Source organism: Acanthochromis polyacanthus, chromosome 6 (assembly GCF_021347895.1).
Source record: "Acanthochromis polyacanthus isolate Apoly-LR-REF ecotype Palm Island chromosome 6, KAUST_Apoly_ChrSc, whole genome shotgun sequence".
Classification (NCBI taxonomy): domain Eukaryota; kingdom Metazoa; phylum Chordata; class Actinopteri; family Pomacentridae; genus Acanthochromis; species Acanthochromis polyacanthus.
The window spans coordinates 3,873,111-3,895,244 of NC_067118.1; the positions used below are offsets into that span (position 1 = coordinate 3,873,111).

General features: G+C 39.0%; 1 protein-coding gene across 1 annotated transcript in view; it reads left to right on the forward strand.

Moving 5' to 3' along the window:
* The first annotated feature begins 473 nt into the window (after positions 1-473).
* The window catches only part of otud5a (OTU deubiquitinase 5a), a 35,582-nt gene continuing 13,921 nt past the window's right edge, over positions 474-22,134 (forward strand). Inside the window, exons 1-2 of the mRNA XM_022208776.2 lie at positions 474-1,335; positions 8,685-8,778. Coding sequence (XP_022064468.1) covers positions 742-1,335; positions 8,685-8,778 — 688 coding nt within the window. The 5' untranslated portion in view covers positions 474-741. The remainder of the gene's footprint in view (positions 1,336-8,684; positions 8,779-22,134) is intronic.

The following is a 22,134-nucleotide window of genomic DNA, read 5'->3' on the forward strand; positions in this document are numbered from 1 at the left end:
TTTCATTCAGCAGGGTGACGTCACCGTGTGTCGACAAACACAAAGTAAATGTTGGAGTGATTTTAAAATGTTTTTTTAAATAAATAAATAAAATTAATTAAAATAACGTTTGGGATTTTATAATCATAATTATGTAAAATAAAGTTTATTGAGAAAAAATGAGCTTTTTCAGATACACAAATTTATGAACACACATGTATTTTAAAATATTAGCTTAATTTAATAAAATTTTGAAACTTAGCTTTATTACACTATTTTGTATAATATAAAATATATGTAAAAATAAATATTGTATAAAGATTATAATAATTGAAACAAAGGTGCTATTAATGGACATAAATATATTAAACAAAAAATTACAAGTTATTTCCTTTCTAACATTTCTGAACATCGTAACTAAACGTGTTTTATTTACATTTTCTATAATAAAAGCAGAATTCCGGTTTACGTTCTGACGTAGGACGCGCCGTCGCCACCAGGAAGTGACGTCGCCCCGTCGGGCTGTGTTGATGTTTGTAGCTGAAGAACCGAACTGAAGCCCGAGACGCTTTTTGTTTGTGTTCAACCAAACCCTCGAAAAGGAACCGAGTCGGTGTCGCCGCGGTCCGTTTCGGTTCGTTAGGAGCCTTAGCTCGGTGATTAGAGCCACACGGCTGGGCCGGAGGCCGAACACACCGAAACATTTGATCCAGAAGCGGAGGACTCGTCACCCTCTGACCCCCTCCCTGCCTCCTCTCCACCATGACGATTCTCCCGAAGAAGAAGCCCAGCTCCGGGGTCGGAGTCTCGGACCACGCCGATGACAGCGACCGTCGGAGCGGCTCCGACCCGCACCAACACCCGCACCCTCACCCGCACGCAGGGCGGACCGGAGCCCGGCCGAGGGCTTCCCCTCCGCCGTGGTCCTACCAGCCCGCTCCACCCTCCGCCAGGGACGACAGGCGGAGCATCGAGGCGAGCTCCCGGCCGCAGCAGGCCTCTCCGCCGCCCGTCGGCTCCGTGTCCCCGGTAGGGCCCGGCGACGGACGGGACAGCAGCGGCGGCATGGTCGCCGGGTCCCGCGGGGAGCTCGTCGTGTCGGCCGGCGTCGTCGGATGCGGCGGAGGCATCGGCAGCTGCTGCTCTGGTCCCGGGCTGAGCAAGAGGCGGCGGCAGGCAGGCACCTGCTCCGGCGGGGTGGTGGCGGCACTGGCCGGCGGAGGCCAGCCCGGGGTGACCGGACCGGGAGGCGTCGGGTCCAGCCAGGACACGGAGGAAGGAGCGGGGAACAACAGCGAGGATGAATACGAGAACGCCGCTCGGCTGCAGTCCATGGACCCGGCGACCGTGGAGCAGGTAGGAGGCTAATGCTAGCTGCTAGCAGGATGCTAATGAGGCTACACAGGTGAGCTGTGAGCTTCCAGAGCCTCACAGGTCCAAACCCAGCGACAGAAAGGCAAAATAACTTGGTATTAATATTAAATTAGTGAATTAAACTCCATATTCATAAATGAACTCAGGATTTATTCCAGCTTTAACCGACATAAACATCTTCCTTCATCATGTGTTGAAATGAGCTCAGGTCAAATCCTGGTCTCCTGTCATTAAACTACAGGTAACCATGGCAACAGAGCTGATGCTCAGGTACCTGACAGGTGAAATAAAGTGACATTTAAAATAGTCTGAGGACAGCTGACAGGCAGGAGTCCTCTGTGACTAACTATAACCTTTAAAAATGTCTGAATCGGTGAGTTATTCTGGGTGGAATTCAAGTTTCTTTAAAACTCTGAACTCTCAGCAGCTTTTGGGCATTTTAGCCTGTTTTTCCTCGTTAAAGGTTAATTTTTCACAGCAATCTAAAGTCCTGCAGCTGAACGGAAACAGAACAACATGAAGCCAGACAGCGCTCAGATACGTCTCCTGTGCAGTGAATTATTTTGATTATTTATTTAATAGAAACTTTATCCTTGTACTTGCCCTGTGCTGCTGCAATACCTGAATTTCCCCTCTGGGGATCAATAAAGGATTATCTTATCTTAAACCCAGAATCAAACATATTTTCCACATCTGATAAAGCACTTGACTAAAATAAGACTCCACATCCTGGAGATATTTAATATTTACATTTAAAGCCTCGACAGACTCGACTGTTTTGTGTTTCTTCTGTTGTTTTGTGTCTCATATTTTAGGTTTTTTGTGTCTGTGGGACAGTTTTGTCCCCTTGCTGTCATTCTGTGTCTCACCTTTGTCGTTTTCTGTCTCGTTTTGTGTCTCTTTAAGCAGTTTTGTCTCCATTCTGTTGGTTTTGTGTCACGTTTTTCTTTTGTCTCTCCTTTCTGTCGTTTCCTGTCTATGGTTGTTTTTTCTTGTCGTCTCTCTAGTTTTGTGTCTCGTTCTTGTCGTTTTAGATCTCGTTTATGTCGTTTCTTGTCTCCTTGTGGTCATTTTCTCTCCACGTTCTCTAAGTATTTGACTGTTTTTACATTTTTACATCCTTTACATTTACAACCTCCTCCTGAGAGACGGTTTTGTCTCATTTCTGTCATTTTTTACTTCCTTTCTGTCAATCTGTGTCTCTTTTTTGTTCTTACTTATCTCCTTTTTCTTCTTTTGTGTGGGTTTGTGTCTCATTTTAGTCGTCTCGTGTCTCATTTTGGTTGTTTTAGGTTATTCTGTTGTTTGTTTTGTGACTCTCTGTGCTCGTTTCGTCCCGTCTTTGTGTCATTTTGTCTCATTTTTCATATTTTGTTTGATTTTGTGTCTCATTGTGGTTGTTTTGTGTTATTCTTTCGTTTTGTCGTGTTATGTTGTGTCTCTTTGGGATGGTTTTGTGTCTTTGTGCTCATTTCGTTCCGTCTTTGTGTCATTTTGTGTCTCATTTGGTTGTTTTGCCGTTATCTTTCATTTTGTGTCTTGTTTCTGTGGGTTAATTTTGTCTTTGTCATTTTTCACGTCCCTTGTGTTATTTTTTTATTTTGTTTTTGTTATTTTATAATTGATTTATCTCCTCATCCTGTACATGTTTCTGAGCCATGCTGCATTTATTTTATTGAAGTCTTCATGTTGAACAAATCATGAGCCGTTGTTTACAAGTTTTTAAGCAATTTTGAAAACATTTTTTTCCTTTTGGATAATTTTAAATCATTTTGGACAAATTCTCGGTACATTATTGTCTCTTTTCTCTTATTTTTTTGGTCTCACTTCTTGTTTTGTGTCTCGTTTTTGTAATTTTGTGCGTCATTTGGGTCGTTTTGTCTTGTTTTTGTCGTTTCGTTTCTTGTTTTTGTCGTCTTCCCTCCTCATCCCGTAGATATTTTTCTGTCTCCATGTTTCCAGACTTTTCCTCTCTGTAGATGTTCCTCCATGCTGGATGGATCTCCACCAACTGTCTCCTCTGTTCTCTGTTCCTGCTGCTTTTATTTATCCATCCAGTGGTTTTGCTTTTCCTCTCAGTCTCTCGTTGTTTTGTGTTACATTTGTGCTGTGGCATCTTGTGTCTTTGTCTCGTTTTTGTCATTTCGTGTCTGCTTTGTGCTGTTTTATGTCTTGCTTCTGTCACGTTTTCTTGTTTTTTTTCCATTTCGTAACTTTTTTTAAACTGTTTTGTCGTTGTCTCTTTGTGCTGGTTTTCTCTCTTCGTATTGTGGATATTTTTCTGTCTCTGTGTCTCTAAGCGTCATGATTTTAAGTTTGTGTTTGGCTGTTTTTTTCCAACAGAACCACGTTTAGCTCGTCTGAAAGCCGAAAATCCAACATTTTGTTTCTGTTTTTACAGTTTCCAGCTGATATTCCTTTCATATTGATGATTATTTTAATCATATTTTTTTGAAGATAAGCTGCCTGTTAGAGCTCAACCGGCTGATTCTGATATTCAGCAGAAGAAAATTCAGATAACCCATTAATTTCAAGAACATATAATGAATAAAAACTTCTTTTTTGGTCCCTTAATGCTTACAACAATAAAGATATGAGTTATTACAGGCAGAACATTTTACTGTTTTAATATGTTTTTCTTTACTATTTGTTTAACTTTACAACAGAGAGAAATTTAAGTACAAAAACAAAACATTAAAGCTCTGGGAAATGATAGAACCTCAAAAAGAGTCAGTCTATAAATGAATTATAGATTTGGTCTGCAGATTAGAGTATATATATACTGTATATCAGCAGCATAATGAGGGAAGCTAAGCATTATTTCTGCAGCTTTCTGATGCTCTTTAACCTTAAATCACATTTTCTCTGCTCCATTATTTTCTTTGCCGTGAAGTCAGGACTCATATGAACCAAGATAAAAACCAGAGATCTTTTCTGGGATGTAAAGCATGTCGTCTTTGACAGCATTTTAAATCTATAATGGTCATAAATAGTCCCACACTGATGTTCCTCCATAACAACACAGTGAGTTTCTGTTCCAGCCTGTGTCTCTGTGTTCTAGGATTTAGACGAATAAAACTAAGAGACATGCAGACAGACGGTCATGTTCATCATTGAACTGAAGAAACCTCCTCCTTAAATGATCCTCAGCAGCAACTGGTGGACTGATGAACGCTCGTTCTGGACTCTCTAATAGTTTGAACACTTATTTCTGCAGTTGCTTACTGGCTTCAAGCTGTTAGCTAATGCTATGCTAGGTTAGCATAACCACAGCCATGCTATTGCTAACATGAATTGACCCTCCTGTTGTCGTCATTTATGGGCACCAAAAAATATTGTTTTCTTGTCTGAAAAAAATTCCGGAAAAAAATCCACAACTTTCTGAAAGTTTGCGAAACCTTCAGGAAGAAAATTCCAATAATTCCTGAAAAGTTTCCCTTAAAAGTTTTATTTAAAAAAAATACCCTAAATTTGTACAGAAAATTCTTGCAAATATTTTCAAAAAATGAGTAAAAATCTTCCAAAAAAATCCTTAAAATATCTAAAGTGATTACATATATATCAGTTCAACTTCTAATATTTTCTTTAAGAACATTCACATAAAAATCAACCAAAATCCAGTGAATTTCGCTGGATTTTGGTAGATTTTTATGTGAATGTTCTTAAAGAAGCATTTCTAACTTTTCTTTTTTTTTTATATCAAAAATGTTCAAAGATCTCCTGAAAGTGTTGAAAACGTGGACATCAGAAGTTTCACTGAGAATATATATTTTTTTCCACATTTTCAAACTAAAATGGGTCAGGACGACACGAGGGTTAAGCTAGGTTAGCACAACTGTAGCGATGTAAATGAAAAGATGGCCGACGTCATGACACACGGCTCAGAGATGTAAACTGAAACAGCACAAAGACGACATTCTCCTCCAACACTTAACATTTACTGTTTTATGAGAAATTACGAATGTATCTGCGTTTTATTGGCAAAACTCTGGCCGACGATAACTGTCTTGGAAAGGGCTATAATCCACCGGCCGATAAGTCAGTCAGACCCTCATTTCGAGTTGTTTTTTCAAGAAGTACGCACCAGTTTATGTCATTTTAGACAATTTTTGAGTCATTTTTGATATCTTTTACATTCGTTTTGCACAAATTAATGTCATTTTGAACACATTTTGAGTCATTCTGATTAGGAATAATTGCATGTTCATACTCTACACAAACTTTTCCTCTCTACTCCGTTCATCATCAGTAGAAAGATGTTCCTCCATGCTGGATGGGTCGCCAACAACCTGCTCATCTGTTCTCTGTTTGTGCTGACTTCATTCTGTTGGTTTTCCTCTCAGTTTCTCTGAGGAAACACTGCCTGCAGTTCAACCTGAAGCTCTCTGTCAGTTGTGCTTTTTTGTTTTAACAAACTGTTTATTTTTTGACCAGTTTTTAAAGAGAATTCTGCAGAACGAAGTGACTGTAATGAAACATCACGATTTTAAGTTTGTTTTTTCCCCCCCAAAAAAAACACAGATGAAAATCCAACATTTGTTTTCTGTTTTTACAGTTTCTGGCTGATAATGCTTTCATATTGATTATTATAATTGCATTTATTTTGAAGATGATCAAGTGCAGTTTAACATAAAGGGAAAATATAAATGATATCAACATAGTTTCCTTATTAACTGCTTTTTGTTTTGTCTGTTCCTCAGTTAAAAGCTCATAAGTGATGAAGAAATGCAGCAGATCTTTATGTTGAGAAACTAAACCAGCTAATATTTTACATCTCTTCTTAAAAAGTGTCTAAAAACCATTAAGTCACATGTGCAGGTGACTTTGTGATAAAACAATTGATTATAAAAAGTAGATTCTTCTTTTTACAGCTAAGAAATCACAGGTGAATTAAAGATGACGACATCTAATGAAATCAGTAAAACTTTATTTATACAGTTCTGTTCCTAAAAAAGTTACAAAATGCTGAACAGAAATAATTAGAAAGACTCACTAAAAATGAGTCAGGATGACAGAAAATGAAACTAAAATTATAATTGATTTAGTATTTGGGGGGATTTTTCTGCTTCTTTTTTCTCTTATTCAGCAGTAAAGTGGCAATATGTTGGGTTTTGGACGTTAAAGACACAGTCGACCTTTAATGGATGTTATTTAAAGTTTATTTTCACCTGCGGATGTTGCTATAAAAATGTCAGGATCATGCAAAGAGATGATTTAATGACCAGGTTTAAATCATCAGTTAATTAAGAGAATAATTACATTATTGAAGATGTCAGAGATCAGCTTGTTTCTTCTTAGTTAGTGGATTTGTTGTCCAAAATGTTCACTAAGCTGGACAAAATGACTACAAAGGTGTCCAAAATAATGAAGGCTTGCCCAAAATTACTGAAAAAATTGACCAAAATGTGTCAAACTTGCTTAAAACTTTCCTAAAATTATTCAAAACTCACCTTAAATCAGTTAAAATCTGTCCAGAGTGACTCAAAAATGATCCAACATGTCTCAAATGAATCCAGAATGCTTATAAATGTGTCCAATGAAGTCTATGAACAACTTTGAGCTAGCCTAGCTGCGCTAGACCCAGCTCTGAAGACAGAAGGGTCTAGGAACTCTCGACAGGGAGGGAGGGCGCTAAAAGTTTGTCTTTCAAATCACTCTGCAGCAATTGGGTAGGTATACAACCAATCAGCGCAACGAATAGGCTGACGTAGTTCCTAGAGCGCCGGAACTCAGAGGATGTGGGAGTTCGGTGAAGCCTTATTTATACAGTCAATGGGTGAAGCTCAACTATATTACAGACATGTTAACAGAAAGATTATTCAGAGTCGGTGCTAATGGAGCTCAACGACTGTTGTCGTTTTTGTTGTCGACCCTGGCAGAGAATTAAATTCGTTGCCGTGGGTTGTCTAGCGCGGCTAGGATAGTTGTTTCCGGTTGTTTCTGTCAGAATCGTCGCGCCTCTGTCGTCACTTGGTTACGCCCGCCTTCTGACTCTACACTTCATGGTGATTGCTCCGGCCAGTTTTAGGAGCATCCAACCTCGAGGCTTACTGAGGGTAACTAGACCCACCCTGGCAGAGAATTAAATTCGTTGCCGTGGGTTGTCTAGCGCGGCTAGGCTAACTTTGAGCTTCAATTTTATTGAATATTTATTGAGTCCATTCAGAGTTCTACCTTCATACTGGGAATATTTCCAAAGTTCCAGGTCCTTGAAGCCCATAGAGGAGAACATCCCCTGGAGAAAGTTCTAGAGTAGACCTACAGACAACTTGACAGTTGTCGGTAGGTCTACTATAGAACTTTCTCCAGTTGTCAGTAGGTCTACTCTAGAACTTTCTCCAGTTGTCAGTAGGTCTACTATAGAATTTTCTCCAGTTGTCAGTAGGTCTACTCTCGAATTTTCTCCAGTTGTCAGTAGGTCTACTCTAGAACTTTCTCCAGTTGTCAGTAGGTCTACTATAGAACTTTCTCCAGTTGTCAGTAGGTCTACTATAGAACTTTCTCCAGATGTTGGTAGGTCTACTCTAGAACTTTCTCCAGGGGACCTTCTCATTTCCTGCTTCCAGTCTTTAAGTTCAGTCTCACTTAGAACATTCCAGGTCCTTGAAGTCCATAGAGGTGGATCCACATTTATCACTTTTTAATGGACTTTTTCCATCATTTCTGAGCCTCAGAACTTCATCAATTCTGAGGCTCAGAACTGTCTAGGCAGGATTCTGACTTAGAGGTGTTCAGTCATAATTCCACAGATGGTAGATTTGCACCATTGGCTCCTCAGCCAAGCACATACACCAAATGTCTGAACCTGCGGTTCCTCTCGTACTGAGCAGGATTACTTTTGTAACAACACATCATCAGTAGGCTAAAACTAACCTGTCTCACGACGGTCTAAACCCAGATCTGGTGAAAACTGACACCAGATCAGTTTAGAGCCATCCGGGTCTTTTGACACTCACACCATCATTTCATGCAACGTATTGTTGCTGGAATTAGCAGGATATAAACCAGCTCCTGTAGCGAAGTGAGGTTTATATTCTGATGAACATCATCTTGGAATCTGTGAAAACTAATCAGTTCATCCAGAAAATATTAAATCCATACAGTCTGGATACAAACGGCTCATTGCAGGTCAATTTATAAACATGTTTTAAGTGGATGTTCATTGTTGAATGTGAATGTTCTTTACCTCCTTTATATCCTTTGTGTCCTTTACCTTTTTTACCACCATATATTCTTTACCATCTTTAACTTTTTTACCTCCTTTACCTCCTGCACTGTCTTTACCTTTTTTTTTTAACCTGTCTGGTTAACACCTGACTCTGTGTGTTCAGCAGGAGCACTGGTTTGAAAAAGCTCTGCGGGAGAAGAAAGGATTCGTCATCAAGAAGATGAAGGAGGACGGAGCATGTCTGTTCAGAGCTGTCGGTGAGCGGCACGCACACACGCATGTCTGGTTTCCCATTCCGGTGGGGACTTACCATTGACTCCCATTCATATCTAAACCCTAGCCCTAACCTTAACCCAGACCAAAACAATGCCTAACCCTAAAGAAATGTTTTTGCACTTTTACTTTTTTCAGTAACAACAACATGGCCAAGAAAACACTGTTTAAACTTGTGGGGACCTCATTTTAGGGTCCCCACCGTGAGACGAGTCCCCACCTATATAGATAAACATGTACACACACACACACACACACACACACACACACACACACACACCTGGTCTGCCTTCAGGTGTGTCCCTGCAGTTCCTCTGGTCACCAGCAGGAGGCAACGTTTATCTACCTTTTTTTGTTTATCATGTTTCGTCTCCACATAAATGTGTCAGATGTAACTTTTCATGACAGTTTATATATTTATTAATATTCCAGATTCAGAATCAGTGACATGATGAGAAGTAACAGAGGAACTTTCAGGGTTTTGTCTCCGTTTCCTCAGATGTTGTTCAAACAGATTTAACGTGAGAATAAAAGCAGCTTGAAGAACATGATCTCTGAAAGTATATAAAATATCAATCTAAGACTTCCCTGATATCTTCATCTGTATTCGTATTTAATGTTGCAAACATTTCAGACAAATCAGAGCTGGTCGATCAGAGACTTGTAAAAATCTGATGGTTTAAGGTGGAATGATTCCTCCTTAATAAACTCGGTTTATCATGACTTCACAGTTGAATCAAGGAGAACTTTTAGTTTTCACAGATTCTGTTCACTGCAAACGCTTTAGTTTTTGTTTGATTTAAAGATTAAATCTGCCTCATTTTCCCAAACAAACATCATGCCACAAATGTGGAGTTCTTTATTTTTAAATTACTTTAGAATTTGTGGCTGATAAATCTTTATGGAAGTTTTAACCCTCGTGTCGTCCTGCGGGTCAAAACTGACTCATTTTAAATTTTGAAAATGTGGAAAAAACATATTTTCACAGTGAAACTTCTGATGTCACATTTTTAGCATTTTTGGGACATTTTTGAACATTTTTTGGTGGGAAAAAAAGAAATGATAAAAATGTTTCTTTCAGAACGTTCACATAAAAATCAACCCAAATCCAGTGAATGTCACTGGTTTGGGTTGATTTTTATGTGAATGTTCTTAAAGACAATAGAAGTTTTACTGATATATCTGTAATCACTTTAGATATTTTTAGGATTTTTACTCATTTTTTGAAAATATTTACAAGAATTTTCTTGCCATATTTGGGGATTTTTTTTAAATAAAACTTTTAAGGGCAACTTTGCGGGAATTATTGGAATTTTCTTCCTGAAGGTTTCCCAAATTTTCAGAAATTTGGGGAATATTTTTGCAGAATGTTAAGATTTTTTCAGACAGGAAACAATATTTTTTTTGGTGCCTGTAAATGAGGACAACAGGAGGGTTAAACATAGTGTGACTTTGGAGGCTTAGATTTAAAGGTTTAATCAGCTGCTGTGTCTGAATAGAGACAGGAGGGGGCGCTGCTGTGACACCGACCGTTATCCTGTGTGTGTGTGTGGTATGGTATGGTATGGTATGCATTTATTTATACAGGGACAGCGTACAATTTTACATTGGCCAAAAGGAAAGATGCAATGTACCTGGTTATAGCAAAGATGCTAATTTCCACCAGTAGTCCCTGGGCAGGTTGATGTTACAATCATTGAAAAACTGATACAAATGTAAATGGACACATATGACCATAAGTCCACACCATCAGCAATCAAAACAAAAAAAAGAAAGAAAAAAAAGAAATGAAATTCATATTTATTTATATCCTTTAAAAGTAATAAAATAACAGAAAACAATCGAACAATATCTTTCACTGAAAATTAAAAATGTGAACATGTTTGCTTTTCTAAAAGCCATGTTTTTGTTAACCGCGCAAACAATTTAAATGTTGTTGTAGCAATAATCTCAGATGATAGCGTGTTCCACTGCCTCATTGAGATTACAGAAAAAGCTGATCGCGCAAACGCAGTTTTACATTTTGGGAGACTGCACTCTCCTCTAGATGTCGAACGAGTGGATCGAGTCATTCTATCTGTACATAAAGTAATAAACTGCCTAAGAGGGGGGGCAGCAATGTTATGTATTATTTTAAATAGAAAGCAAACATTATTGTAAAAGATGAAATTTTCAAAGTTTAACATGTCATATTTTTTAAGAATAGCACAATAATGATGTTTCCTAAACTTTTTATCATGGATCTTAAGTGCCTGTTTGTATACAGACTCGAGAGGCCTCAGAGCAGTTTTGCAGCCCTGAGACCAACTCGTCATACAGTATGAAAAATGGGAAAAAATCATAGAGTGATTTTTTTTGTGTGTGTGTGTGTGTGTGTGTGTGTGTGTGGTGGGAAGCTGCATCTAAATGTGGGTTACAGTGAAAGACGAGTGTTTTCCTTCAGGAGTCCTTTCAGTGGAGTCCAGCTTCTGTTTCAGAGAACGGCCTTTATGTGGCTGCAGTTATGTCATCACACTGACCTGACTGTGTGTGTTACCTGTAAACTCACACCTGTCCTCCTGATGTTATATAACAGATAATAACCTCTGTTTGTCCCTGAGGCTTCGTGTTAAAATCACAGCGATTCATTCACTCTGAACCGAAACCGTGGAGTTTCTGACCTTTTGTTTGTTGTTTTTTTTAAACTCATAAAACTCCACATTAGCTCCTGGTGTTAGTCGAATGTCTCTGCTGCTGCTATACTCATAAATGTGTCAACAAACAGACAAACATCAGTCAAAATAAATTAAAATGAGTAATCTGGCAGAAACATAAATGAAAATAAAGCACAGTGTGAAGTTTTATAAACCCACATAAAAAAGGAACAAACTCACAAAAAACAGACAAGATAAAAAACAAAAGGGTTGTTTACATGGTATAATTACTAAATATTGTCCTTTACAACTCACCATCCAGCTGTATGGAAGCAGTTTTATGGATCCAATCCTGACTAGAAAGACATAGAACAACTAGAAAAGCCCTCGGAGACTTCAGTCCTCCTCCAAGGCTGCTCATTCCCCAATATGGCAGAAATGCAGCGTTTGTTTCTTAGTTATTGATCATCAAAAATCACAGCAACATCTATTATAGATGTACCCACAAACACAATGACCTTGCTCTGAGCACAGGCATGTGTTCTGCATGTGTGCGTTATAGAATAGAATAGGGCTGCACAATTATGGCCAAAATGGTAATCACGATTATTTTGATCAGTATTGTAATCACGATTATTAATCACGGTTGTTCATCATGTTACAGAAAATATCTGTCTTTTTATTGCACTACTTGTAAGCGAACAATATATGAAGCGTTTTCAGTGCAAAATGAAACTTTAAATAAGAAGAAATGATAAATAATAGTAAAATAAAATTTCCCCAAGAATTTAAAATTTACCAAGTGCTAACTGAAAAAAAGTGCTCTTCAGAGTGCAATCACAAAGTGCAACTCAATGGAAACAATTACACTTTGGAGAAATAATTGCACTAGGGGATCACATATTTATTGTCCTGTGTTTTGACTATTTTTCTGAAGCCCTCGTTGCTCACTGTATTTATTGGACACGTCTTTGGCCAAATAAAACCATATTGCGTCCGTTATCTCTGTGTGTGTTTGGGAGGTAGCTGATACGGTGTTGCCCGATGCAGGGTCGCTGTAATGGTTGTCTGGGTTGCCGCTGGACATGGACAGGGATTTTGTGAATCAACGTTAGCTTTAGCCTTCATGCATTCCTCGTATTTGTGTTTGTGATGTTTTTTCAGATGGTTAAATAGATTAGTTGTGTTACTGTGCGGGGCAGACACAACTCTGCTACACTCTTTACATATGACTTGTTCTTGTTTAACGTCACTTGCCCTGAATCCGAAACAAGTCCAGACAATGGATGCTGATCCGTTTGGAGGCACCAGCTCCTCACCATGATGCTGCTCGTCTCCAATTGCTGCTGTACTTTCTTCTCTAGACATGACTCGCTCTCATCAGCCCAGTCCACTGACTGATTTGAGGCTGCTGCTGCAGGGTTCACTCCCTTGTTATTTATTCAGCTTAATGAAACCTTTACCATGTGTTCGCCTCCTGGTGGTTGGCTGACTACTGGTTGACAAGGCGCTTGATAAGATATGCAGCAGAGCCTGCATTTTAAATGTAAATATCGCCAACGATCAGGTTAATTTAATTGTGGCAGCCAAAATCGTGATCGCGATCAAAATTCGATTAATTGTGCAGCCCTAGAATAGAATCACTTTATTCGTCCTCGAAGGCAAATTCAGTTGTCAGGGTTCTTATCTGTTTATTTTTTAATTGAATAGTCTGACTGCTGATGGCAAGAAAGATTTCCTAAATCTTTCAGTCCTGCAGTGCAGGGATAGGAGCCGTCCACTGATGTTTCGTTGTTCATTGAGGCAGATGTGAAGTGGATGATCCATGTTGGTCAGAATGGCCTCCATCTTGCTCAGTGCCCGTCTCTCCACCTCATCCTCCAATGAGTTCATTGTGATTCCAACCACAGAGCAGCTTTTTTAATCAGTTTGTTCAGACGCCTTGCATCCGTCTGTTTTATGCTGCCTCCCCATCAGATTGCAGCATAAAACAGGACACTTGCTACCACAGACTGATAAAACATCTGCAGCATCTTACTGCAGATGTCTAGTGATCGAAGTCTTCTGAGACAAAGTCGGCTCTGGCCCTTTTTGTAGATGAAGTCTACGTTTGTAGACCAGTCCAACTTATTATCAAGGTGGACACCTAAATATTTATATGATGTTCACCATCTCGATGTCCACAAGTGTTCACTGGCTGAAGAGGGGGTTTGGATCTGTGGAAATCTATGATCATTTCCTTTGTCTTTGAGGCAGTTTTTGTGACTCCAGTCACTGAAGGCACTTATCAGATCTCTGTATTCAGCTTCATGTCCATTTCTGATACATGCCACGATAGCAGTGTCATCAGAGTATTTCTGAATGTGGCAGGACTCAGTGCTGTATTTGAAGTCAGATGTATACAGAGTGAACAGGAATGGAGCCAGGACTGTTCCTTGTGGAGCCCCAGTACTACTCATTAATGTCCCAGAAACACAGTTCCCCAGCCTGACAAACTGTGGCCTTCCTGTCAGGTAATCTGTGATCCATGAAACACAGGAAGGATCCACTCCCATCTCTGTGAGCTTGTCTTTGAGGATGGTGGGTTGGATGGAGTTGAATGCATTTGAAAAATCAAAGAACATGATTCTCACATAAACTCCAGGTTCCTCCAGATGAGACAGGACACGATGAAGCATGAAGAGGATGACATCATCCACTCCAATGTGTTCTTTGTAAGCAAACTGCAAAGAATCTAGTTTGTCTTTGACCTCAAGCCTCAGTAGACGTAAAACCAGCCGCTCCAGATTTTTCGTGATGTGTAAGGTCAGAGCAATAGGTCTGTAGTCATTTAGTTCAGCCGGACATTTGATTTTTGGTACTGGTACGATACATGATGTTTTCCATAGAGCAGGCACCCGCCCCAGCTGTAGACTCAGGTCTACAGCTGGGGTGGGTGCCTCCAATTTATGTATGGATAGTGAATCACATGACCTAAATATGTAGCAGGCGACGGGAATTGATGGGATTCAGAAACACCTCCATTATTTAATCAGTTTCTCCATGGATCATTTGCAGCAGTTAAGTCATGATAAGTCTTCAGTGGTGGATTTGTAGTAGGATCACAATCATGTCATCATCAGCAGGAAGTGACGTAGCATTCACTTGTTGTCATGGTTACAGTGCCGCCATGCTGCTATCTGGCAATGATACAGAAATCTGAAACTAATCTCCACATTTGTCCAAAATTATTATAAATTTGTCGAGAACTCTCTCAAAAAAATCGTCTTTTGCTGTTCACAATCTGTCTAAAATGAGTAAAACATCTAGGACGGCTTAGAAGGGTTCCAAAATGACTAAGAACAAGCAAAACACTTCCAAAATGACTCAAATTTGACCTCAGAAAATAAGTGTGTTCTCTAAATGTTAAAATTTGCCAAAAATGACCTGAAATATGTACAACATGACTAGAAATTACTGAAGTTTGTTCAGATCTTGCTCAAAAAATCGTCCTGAACTGTTCAAAATCTGTCCAAAGTGAATTAAACAACCACAAAATGATGAAAAATGACCAAAATGAGATGTATAAACACGTAAAATGACCAAAATTTTCACACAAAGACCACACAGTGACACAAAACAACCAAAATAGGATGCTGAACTATCACAAAATTGCATAAAACAACCAACCAGCATCACTTTATATTAAAACTCTGATTGGTTCATATCAACATTTTCTAGATATCATGAACTGTCTGTAAATGAACCATAGCCAGATGAGTTTTACATTCTGATGAACGAATTTTCAATGAAGTCTGGTGCTTTAGTTACGTCTCTGCAGCTCCACAAGAACTGATCATGTTGTTGTATTTCTGTTGAAGTTCAGGCGTAAAAAACAAGACATTAGATAATAATCAGGGATCTTTCTCTAGTTGTCGGTAGGTCTACTTTAGAACTTTCTGCAGTTGTTGGTAGGTCTACTTTAGAACTTTCTCCAGTTGTTGGTAGGTCTACTCTAGAACTTTCTCCAGTTGTTGGTAGGTCTACTCTAGAACTTTCTCCAGTTGTTGGTAGGTCTACTCTAGAACTTTCTCCAGTTGTTGGTAGGTCTACTCTAGAACTTTTTCCAGTTGTCGGAAGGTCTACTCTAGAACTTTCTCCAGTTGTTGGTAGGTCTACTCTAGAACTTTCTCCTGTTGTCGGTAGGTCTACTCTAGAACTTTCTCCAGCTGTCGGTAGGTCTACTCTAGAACTTTCTCCAGCTGTCGGTAGGTCTACTCTAGAACTTTCTCCAGTTGTTGGTAGGTCTACTCTAGAACTTTCTCCTGTTGTCGGTAGGTCTACTCTAGAACTTTCTCCAGCTGTCGGTAGGTCTACTCTAGAACTTTCTCCAGCTGTCGGTAGGTCTACTCTAGAACTTTCTCCAGTTGTTGGTAGGTCTACTCTCGAACTTTCTCCAGTTGTCGGTAGGTCTACTCTAGAACTTTCTCCAGCTGTCAGTAGGTCTACTCTAGAACTTTCTCCAGTTGTCAGTAGGTCTACTCTAGAACTTTCTCCAGTTGTTGGTAGGTCTACTCTAGAACTTTCTCCAGTTGTTGGTAGGTCTACTCTAGAACTTTCTCCAGGGCATGTTCTCCTTTCCTGCTTCCAGTCTTTAGGTTTACTCTCACTGAGAGCGTTTAGAACTGGAGACTTCGAGGTGTTTGAGGCCTAAAGTCTAAAATAAGTAGTATTTTAAAAGAAGTCTAGTTCTATGAACATCTCTGAAGACTTAATGAAGTCTAAATTTAACGGCGTCTCTGCCTTTGACTTCCAGAAAGCTGCTTCTCGTTTCTGGTTCTTCTCAGTTCTAATTTCAGGTCAATTCTTTTCTCAGAGAAGCTTTTCACAGAAATCAGCTGCTGCAACTTGTTTGTTTGTTTATAGACGCAGAATTTGAAGTGTTTTCACGCCTGCCGTCCGCTTCCTGTTTCAGGTGTGTTACAGTGTGAATATATGTATGTCGGTGCTGCCCAACCTCTGGTCCTGACCCTGCAAGATGCCATGAGGTGGTTTTTAGGTGTTAAGCCGCCAAAGTAGTTTGTGTTAGTTTTGCTTTTGGTTCAGTTTTAATCTCAAGTCCTGCAGCTGTGTGGAAGCAGAACATGAAGTAGAGAACTCAGAATCTGTCAGCAGGACTCATAAATAGCTTTTATAGAAAATGTAAAAGCCTTTATTCAACATTTTATCAGAAGTCCAACACTGGACAGAAATGGAAGCACCAGATATTACTGATATTTATTTACTTGCATTTTTCATTAGTTTCTGTCCTGGTTTTTTCTATTCTCTGAAAACGCTGCCTGCAAAGATTTTTGTTGCCTGACTGACACAAATTTGTAATAAAACAATGAAAAATCCCCCCAAAAATGCAGAAAATTAACAACAAAAGACTCGAAATCTCCACAGAAAGTCACCAAACTGACATGTAAGTTTCAACATCACTGCAAAAAGATGCAAAATTGTCACAAAACGATGGAAAATCAACAATTCTACACAAAACATTAATACAACAAAAAATCTGCAAAAAACAAGATAATCAACAAAAAAACAAAAAAATCAACACAAAAAATGTGCACAAATAGAAAAAAATCTGCAACAACAATAAAAATAATCTACACAAAAACACACATGATCAACACAAAATAAAAAAATCTGCATAGACTGTCAGAAAAATATAAAAAAATCAACACAAAAACAAAAAATTGCACAAATAGACAAAAAATTAACACAAAGGCACAAATCATGACAAAAAATAGCACAAAAACAAAATCAAACAGCATACAAAGACAAAAAATCACTACAAATACACGTGAAATCAACACAACACTCAGAATCATCACAAAACAATAAAAAAGTGCCACAAAACCGTGTTTAAGGTAGACACGTTTAATTTCGTTGTTTTTTTTTTAAACATTTTTTTAGGACATTTGAACCCGTCAGCAACAACAAAAACAACAAAATTCAGATTTTTCTATGAATTTTGAAACACATGTTCGTCCTCCAGCTGTTATCAGAGACGTTGTAAAGGAGAGATTGACCTTGTTTGCTTTCCTGGAAACGCTTCTAAAGCTGGGAGTACTACTTCAGTATTTGTCCTGTGTACTACCGAGTACCTGAATACCTGCAGCCAGGTGTGGCGCCGCCGTTGGGTCACATTCTTGTAAAACTCATCAGACCTGCTGGCTTTTTATTCAGACTTGCAGCCTGTAGGTGGCGCTGTCAGCACTCAGCCTCGGTATGTCGACGTCTAAACGAAGTGAGTCGATCAAAACATCAGCTGATCCACTCACCTGAAGGCTCACCTGAGCACCAGATGACACGTGAAGAATGAAGTCTGAAATCTGGAATATTTCCAATGAACTTTGGTTCTATAAACATAAACGCGTCCACACAGGAAATACAGAAAACCAGGTTTGAAATTCTGAATATTCAGAATAAAGTCTGGTACTATGGATGTCTGTCCAGTCAAAAAGAACTGATTAAAATCAAGTCTAAAATCTGAAATATTTCCAATGAGCTCTGGTTCTGTAGACGTCCACACAGGAAGTACACAAAATCTGGTTTAAAATTTGTAAACTATTGACTAAAGTTTGGTCTAATAGATGTCTGTGTTCCAGGACTTAATACAGTCTGGTCTAAATATTCAGAATGAATCTGGTGTTTTGATTTCCCTTGTTGCCATAAAACTAGAAACTGATGAAGTCAGGCCTAAAGTTGGGAGTATTCTGAATAGAATCTGGTTCTCTAGATGTCTACGCCGCCACAGGAAGTCTGAAGCTGTGAATCTGTAGAATGAAGACTTCTTGTGGATTCTTCAGCTCCTCTGGTTCATGTCTTCAGTCTGGACCAGAACCAGAGCAGAGTTCACTCAGCAGACTCGTGTTGTCTCCAGTAGGTCACACGTTTGTGGTTTTAACCTCCAAACATCAGGAACTGTCTGTCAGACCTGCTGATCAACCAGAGACGTGCTGAGAGAGGGTCATGGCTTCCTCTGGTTTACATCACAGGAACAGAACGTGAGGTGGAGACACGTCTGCAGGTTCTCAGTCATGCTGGTAACAGGAGCTTCAGTAGAAACCAACTGCACTTCACCTGGAGGTTCTAGAAGACGTTTCACCTTCATACAAGGTTCTTCTTCAGTTCTAACTGACTTATGGGGAGTTCCAGAGTTAACAGTCCCTCCAGGTCACTTGACTGATGGAACAGCACCAGGACTCACCTGTCTCCAGGTGTGGATGTTGTGAAACTAGAAGGTCCAACAACAGTCATGGTGGTGCAGCTGCTGGTTTACACAACAAAGGATGAGAATCTGCCAAGTCAAGATGTTTACGATGGAGAAACTTTCTGGGAAATACCTGATCACTGAGTTACAGATAAAAACCTTTAGTAAAAACCAAACAATGACACAAAACAACTACAAGATCATGTAAAACTATCAAAATGTGACCTAGAAACACCACCAAAGCATCAAAATGTCAAAACACGATACGAAACAACCACAGAATAATGTGAAACAACCAAAACACTAGGGCTGAAACGATTCCTCGAGTCATTTGAGTATTTTGATTACGAGAATTCCTTTTGGCAAAATTCTCTGAATGGAGGCTTTGTTTAATCAACTACATACTAGTACCCAGGTCATGAAACGGCGGACCCAGACTTCATTCTACACAAACTGGGTCCTTAAATTTGACGGGATGCTTCTATTTTAACCAGATCAGCTTTTCTATAGTTACAACAGGAGTGTCCAACCAGTCCACGGTCTAAACGATCGTCTAAACTAGCTGTCGGTGGAATAAATCCAGGACAGATTCAGCTGCAGCAGCTTGTTTCTCACCTCAAATGTTTTCAGAAATACTTTTCCCTGAAGTGTTTCTGAAATAAAAGAGAAAGTTTGCGGCTGAACTGCTGTGTTTATCTGATGCATCTGCTGGACTGTCAAGCTGAAAGCTCGGTCACATGACTTCTAGTGACCTGCTGAAGGTCAAGCACTGTCATGTGATAATGTTGTGTCCCGCTAGTGACCGCCCATCATGAATGTGATTTTCAGATGCGGCTCATTTACATGCAGGAAAAATGGATGTCGTGAACACTTACCTTCACTGTTTGTTTGCTGTAAGTGTTCAGGCACCGTGCTGGAATTCCGGCGTTTGGCTCGAAATAAAAACAGATCGAGTTCATCTATCAATGGAATGAGGAGAAAGCAGTTTTTCCTCTCAACCAAACTATTACTATATAATAATAATAATAATAATAATAATAATATAATCATGAGCCAATGGGAAGTAGAGTGGATGTCCAGGACAGTTATTTCTGTTTCACAGCGCGCTCACTTTCGCTTTTGATGCTGGAACATGCATGCCTAGTGCGGAATCTCATTACTCGATTAATCGCCAGAATAATCGATACCTAAAATAATCGATAGCTGCAGACCTACAAAACACGATACAAAATGACTAAAAAATGACCAAAATATGATGCAAAACACATAAAACTATCAAAATGTGACCTAAAAACACCACCAAAATGCATAAAACAACCAAAACACGACACTGAACAACCACAAAATGACAAAACACGACACAAAACGTCTGTAAAACGTCACAAAAATAACCAAAACATGATGCAAAATGTCTGCATAAAGTCCTAAAATGACCAAAATGTGATGCACAGTGGCAACAAAAGGTTGTAGAATGACCAAAACGTCACAAAAAAACAACTAAAACTCAATGCAAAATGACCTTCAAAAGATGTAAAATGACCGGAAAAAGATGTAAAATGTTGGATTTGATCGAGGAAGTTGATGCTTTTAAAGAACGAGTGTCTCCTGACCTGGCAGATTCTCATCCTTTTTTGTGTAAACCAGCAGCTCCACCACCGTGACTGTTGTTGGACCTTCTGGTTTCACTAAAATCACACCTGCAGACAGGTGAGTCCTGGTGGTTAATGTTCCATCAGCCACGTGACCTGGAGGGACTGTAAACTCTGGAACTCCCCGTCAGTCAGTTAGAACTGAAGAACCACCTTGTATGAAGGTGAAACGTCTTCTAGAACCTCCAAGAGAGCTTAAAGTTGCTCAGAAATGAGTTAAAGTTGCTACAGAAAATATAGTAAAAATACAGTAAAAATGACGTGAAAATATACAGTTAAAATGCAGTAAAAAGATAGTAAATTATAGTAAAAATGCACTAAAAATACAGTAAAAATACATTAAAAATATAGTAAAAATGCGTAAAAAATATTGTAACAATATGGTAAATTGCAGTAAAAATGCACTAAAAATACAGTCAAAATATAGTAGAAATACAATAAAAATATAGTAAAAATATAGTGAAAATGCAGTAAAAAATATAGTAAATTATAGTAAAAATGCACTAAAAATACAGTCAAAAATATAGTAGAAATACAGTAAAAAATATAGTGAAAATGCATAAAAATATCGTAACAATATGGTAAATTATTGTTAAAATGCAGTAAAATATGTAGTAGCGATACAGTAAAAAAAGTAGAAATTCAGTAATATAGTAAAAATGCAGTAAAATATATTCAAAATATAGTAAAACATTGTAAAAAGAAATTGGTAAAAATGCAGTGAAAATACAGTAAAAATGCGATCAAAATATAATAAAAATACAGTAAAACTATCGTAAAAATTACAGTAAGAAATATAGTAAAATTTAATTAAAAAATATAGTAAAACATATTAAAAATATAGTATAAATGCTGTGAAATTACAGTAAAAATATGTAAAAAAGAAAATTTAAAAATGACCCCAAACCTCTGAACAGTAGTGTATCTGTTCAAACTGCCACAAAGTCATGTGGAATCTCCCTAAAAATACACAAAAATGCTGTCAGAAGATGTGAAATCAACAGAAATAGAATAAAATCCCCGCAGAAGGTGTTTGGTGTTTATTAGTTTGGTTCATGTTTAGTCTTCTATTTGTGGGTTGTTGAGTGTTAGTTTGGTGTTTTCAGGGTTTTTACAGCGTTTCTCAAACCTGCGTTAGTTTGTGAAGCTTCTCTAACTGGATTTACTGCTTCTGAGAAACACTAGTTTCTGACATCAGAGTCTCTGGATGAGTTCAGAACTGACAAACCTCTACAGTTAATACAGATAATGTTCTGTACAGGAAGCTTTTTCAGAAATTAATTTGGTGTTATTTTAAAGCTGTTCGGTTGCCGTGGAAACGGTCTGTATCCGCTGCCCTGGACTCCACCTCCCACAGTGCTTTGCTGCTGCCGCTGGTCTGAGTGGAGTCTGTCTGTCAGCTCCAGATAAAAACTTTATCGGCATCAGCAGCTGATTGAGAGGATGGAGTCCCGCCCCTTTCTCAGAATGATGTCCAGACTGACCAATCAGAGCGCTCCGTGTGGTTTCCTGTGTTTGTGGTTCAATAATGTTTCTGTAGAAGCTTATCTGCTTGTTTCTCAGCAGCTGAATCATATTTTTATCCTGAACTCCTCCTAGCCTCCTCTCCTAGCCTCCTCTCCTAGCCTCCTCTCCTAGCCTCCTCTCCTAGCCTCCTCTCCTAGCCTCCTATCCTAGCCCCCTCTCCTAGCCTCCTCTCCTAGCCCCCTCTCCTAGCCTCCTCTCCTAGCCCCCTCTCCTGGCCTCCTATCTTAGCCCCCTCTCCTAGCCTCCTCTCCTAGCCTCCTCTCCTAGCCTCCTCTCCTAGCCTCCTATCCT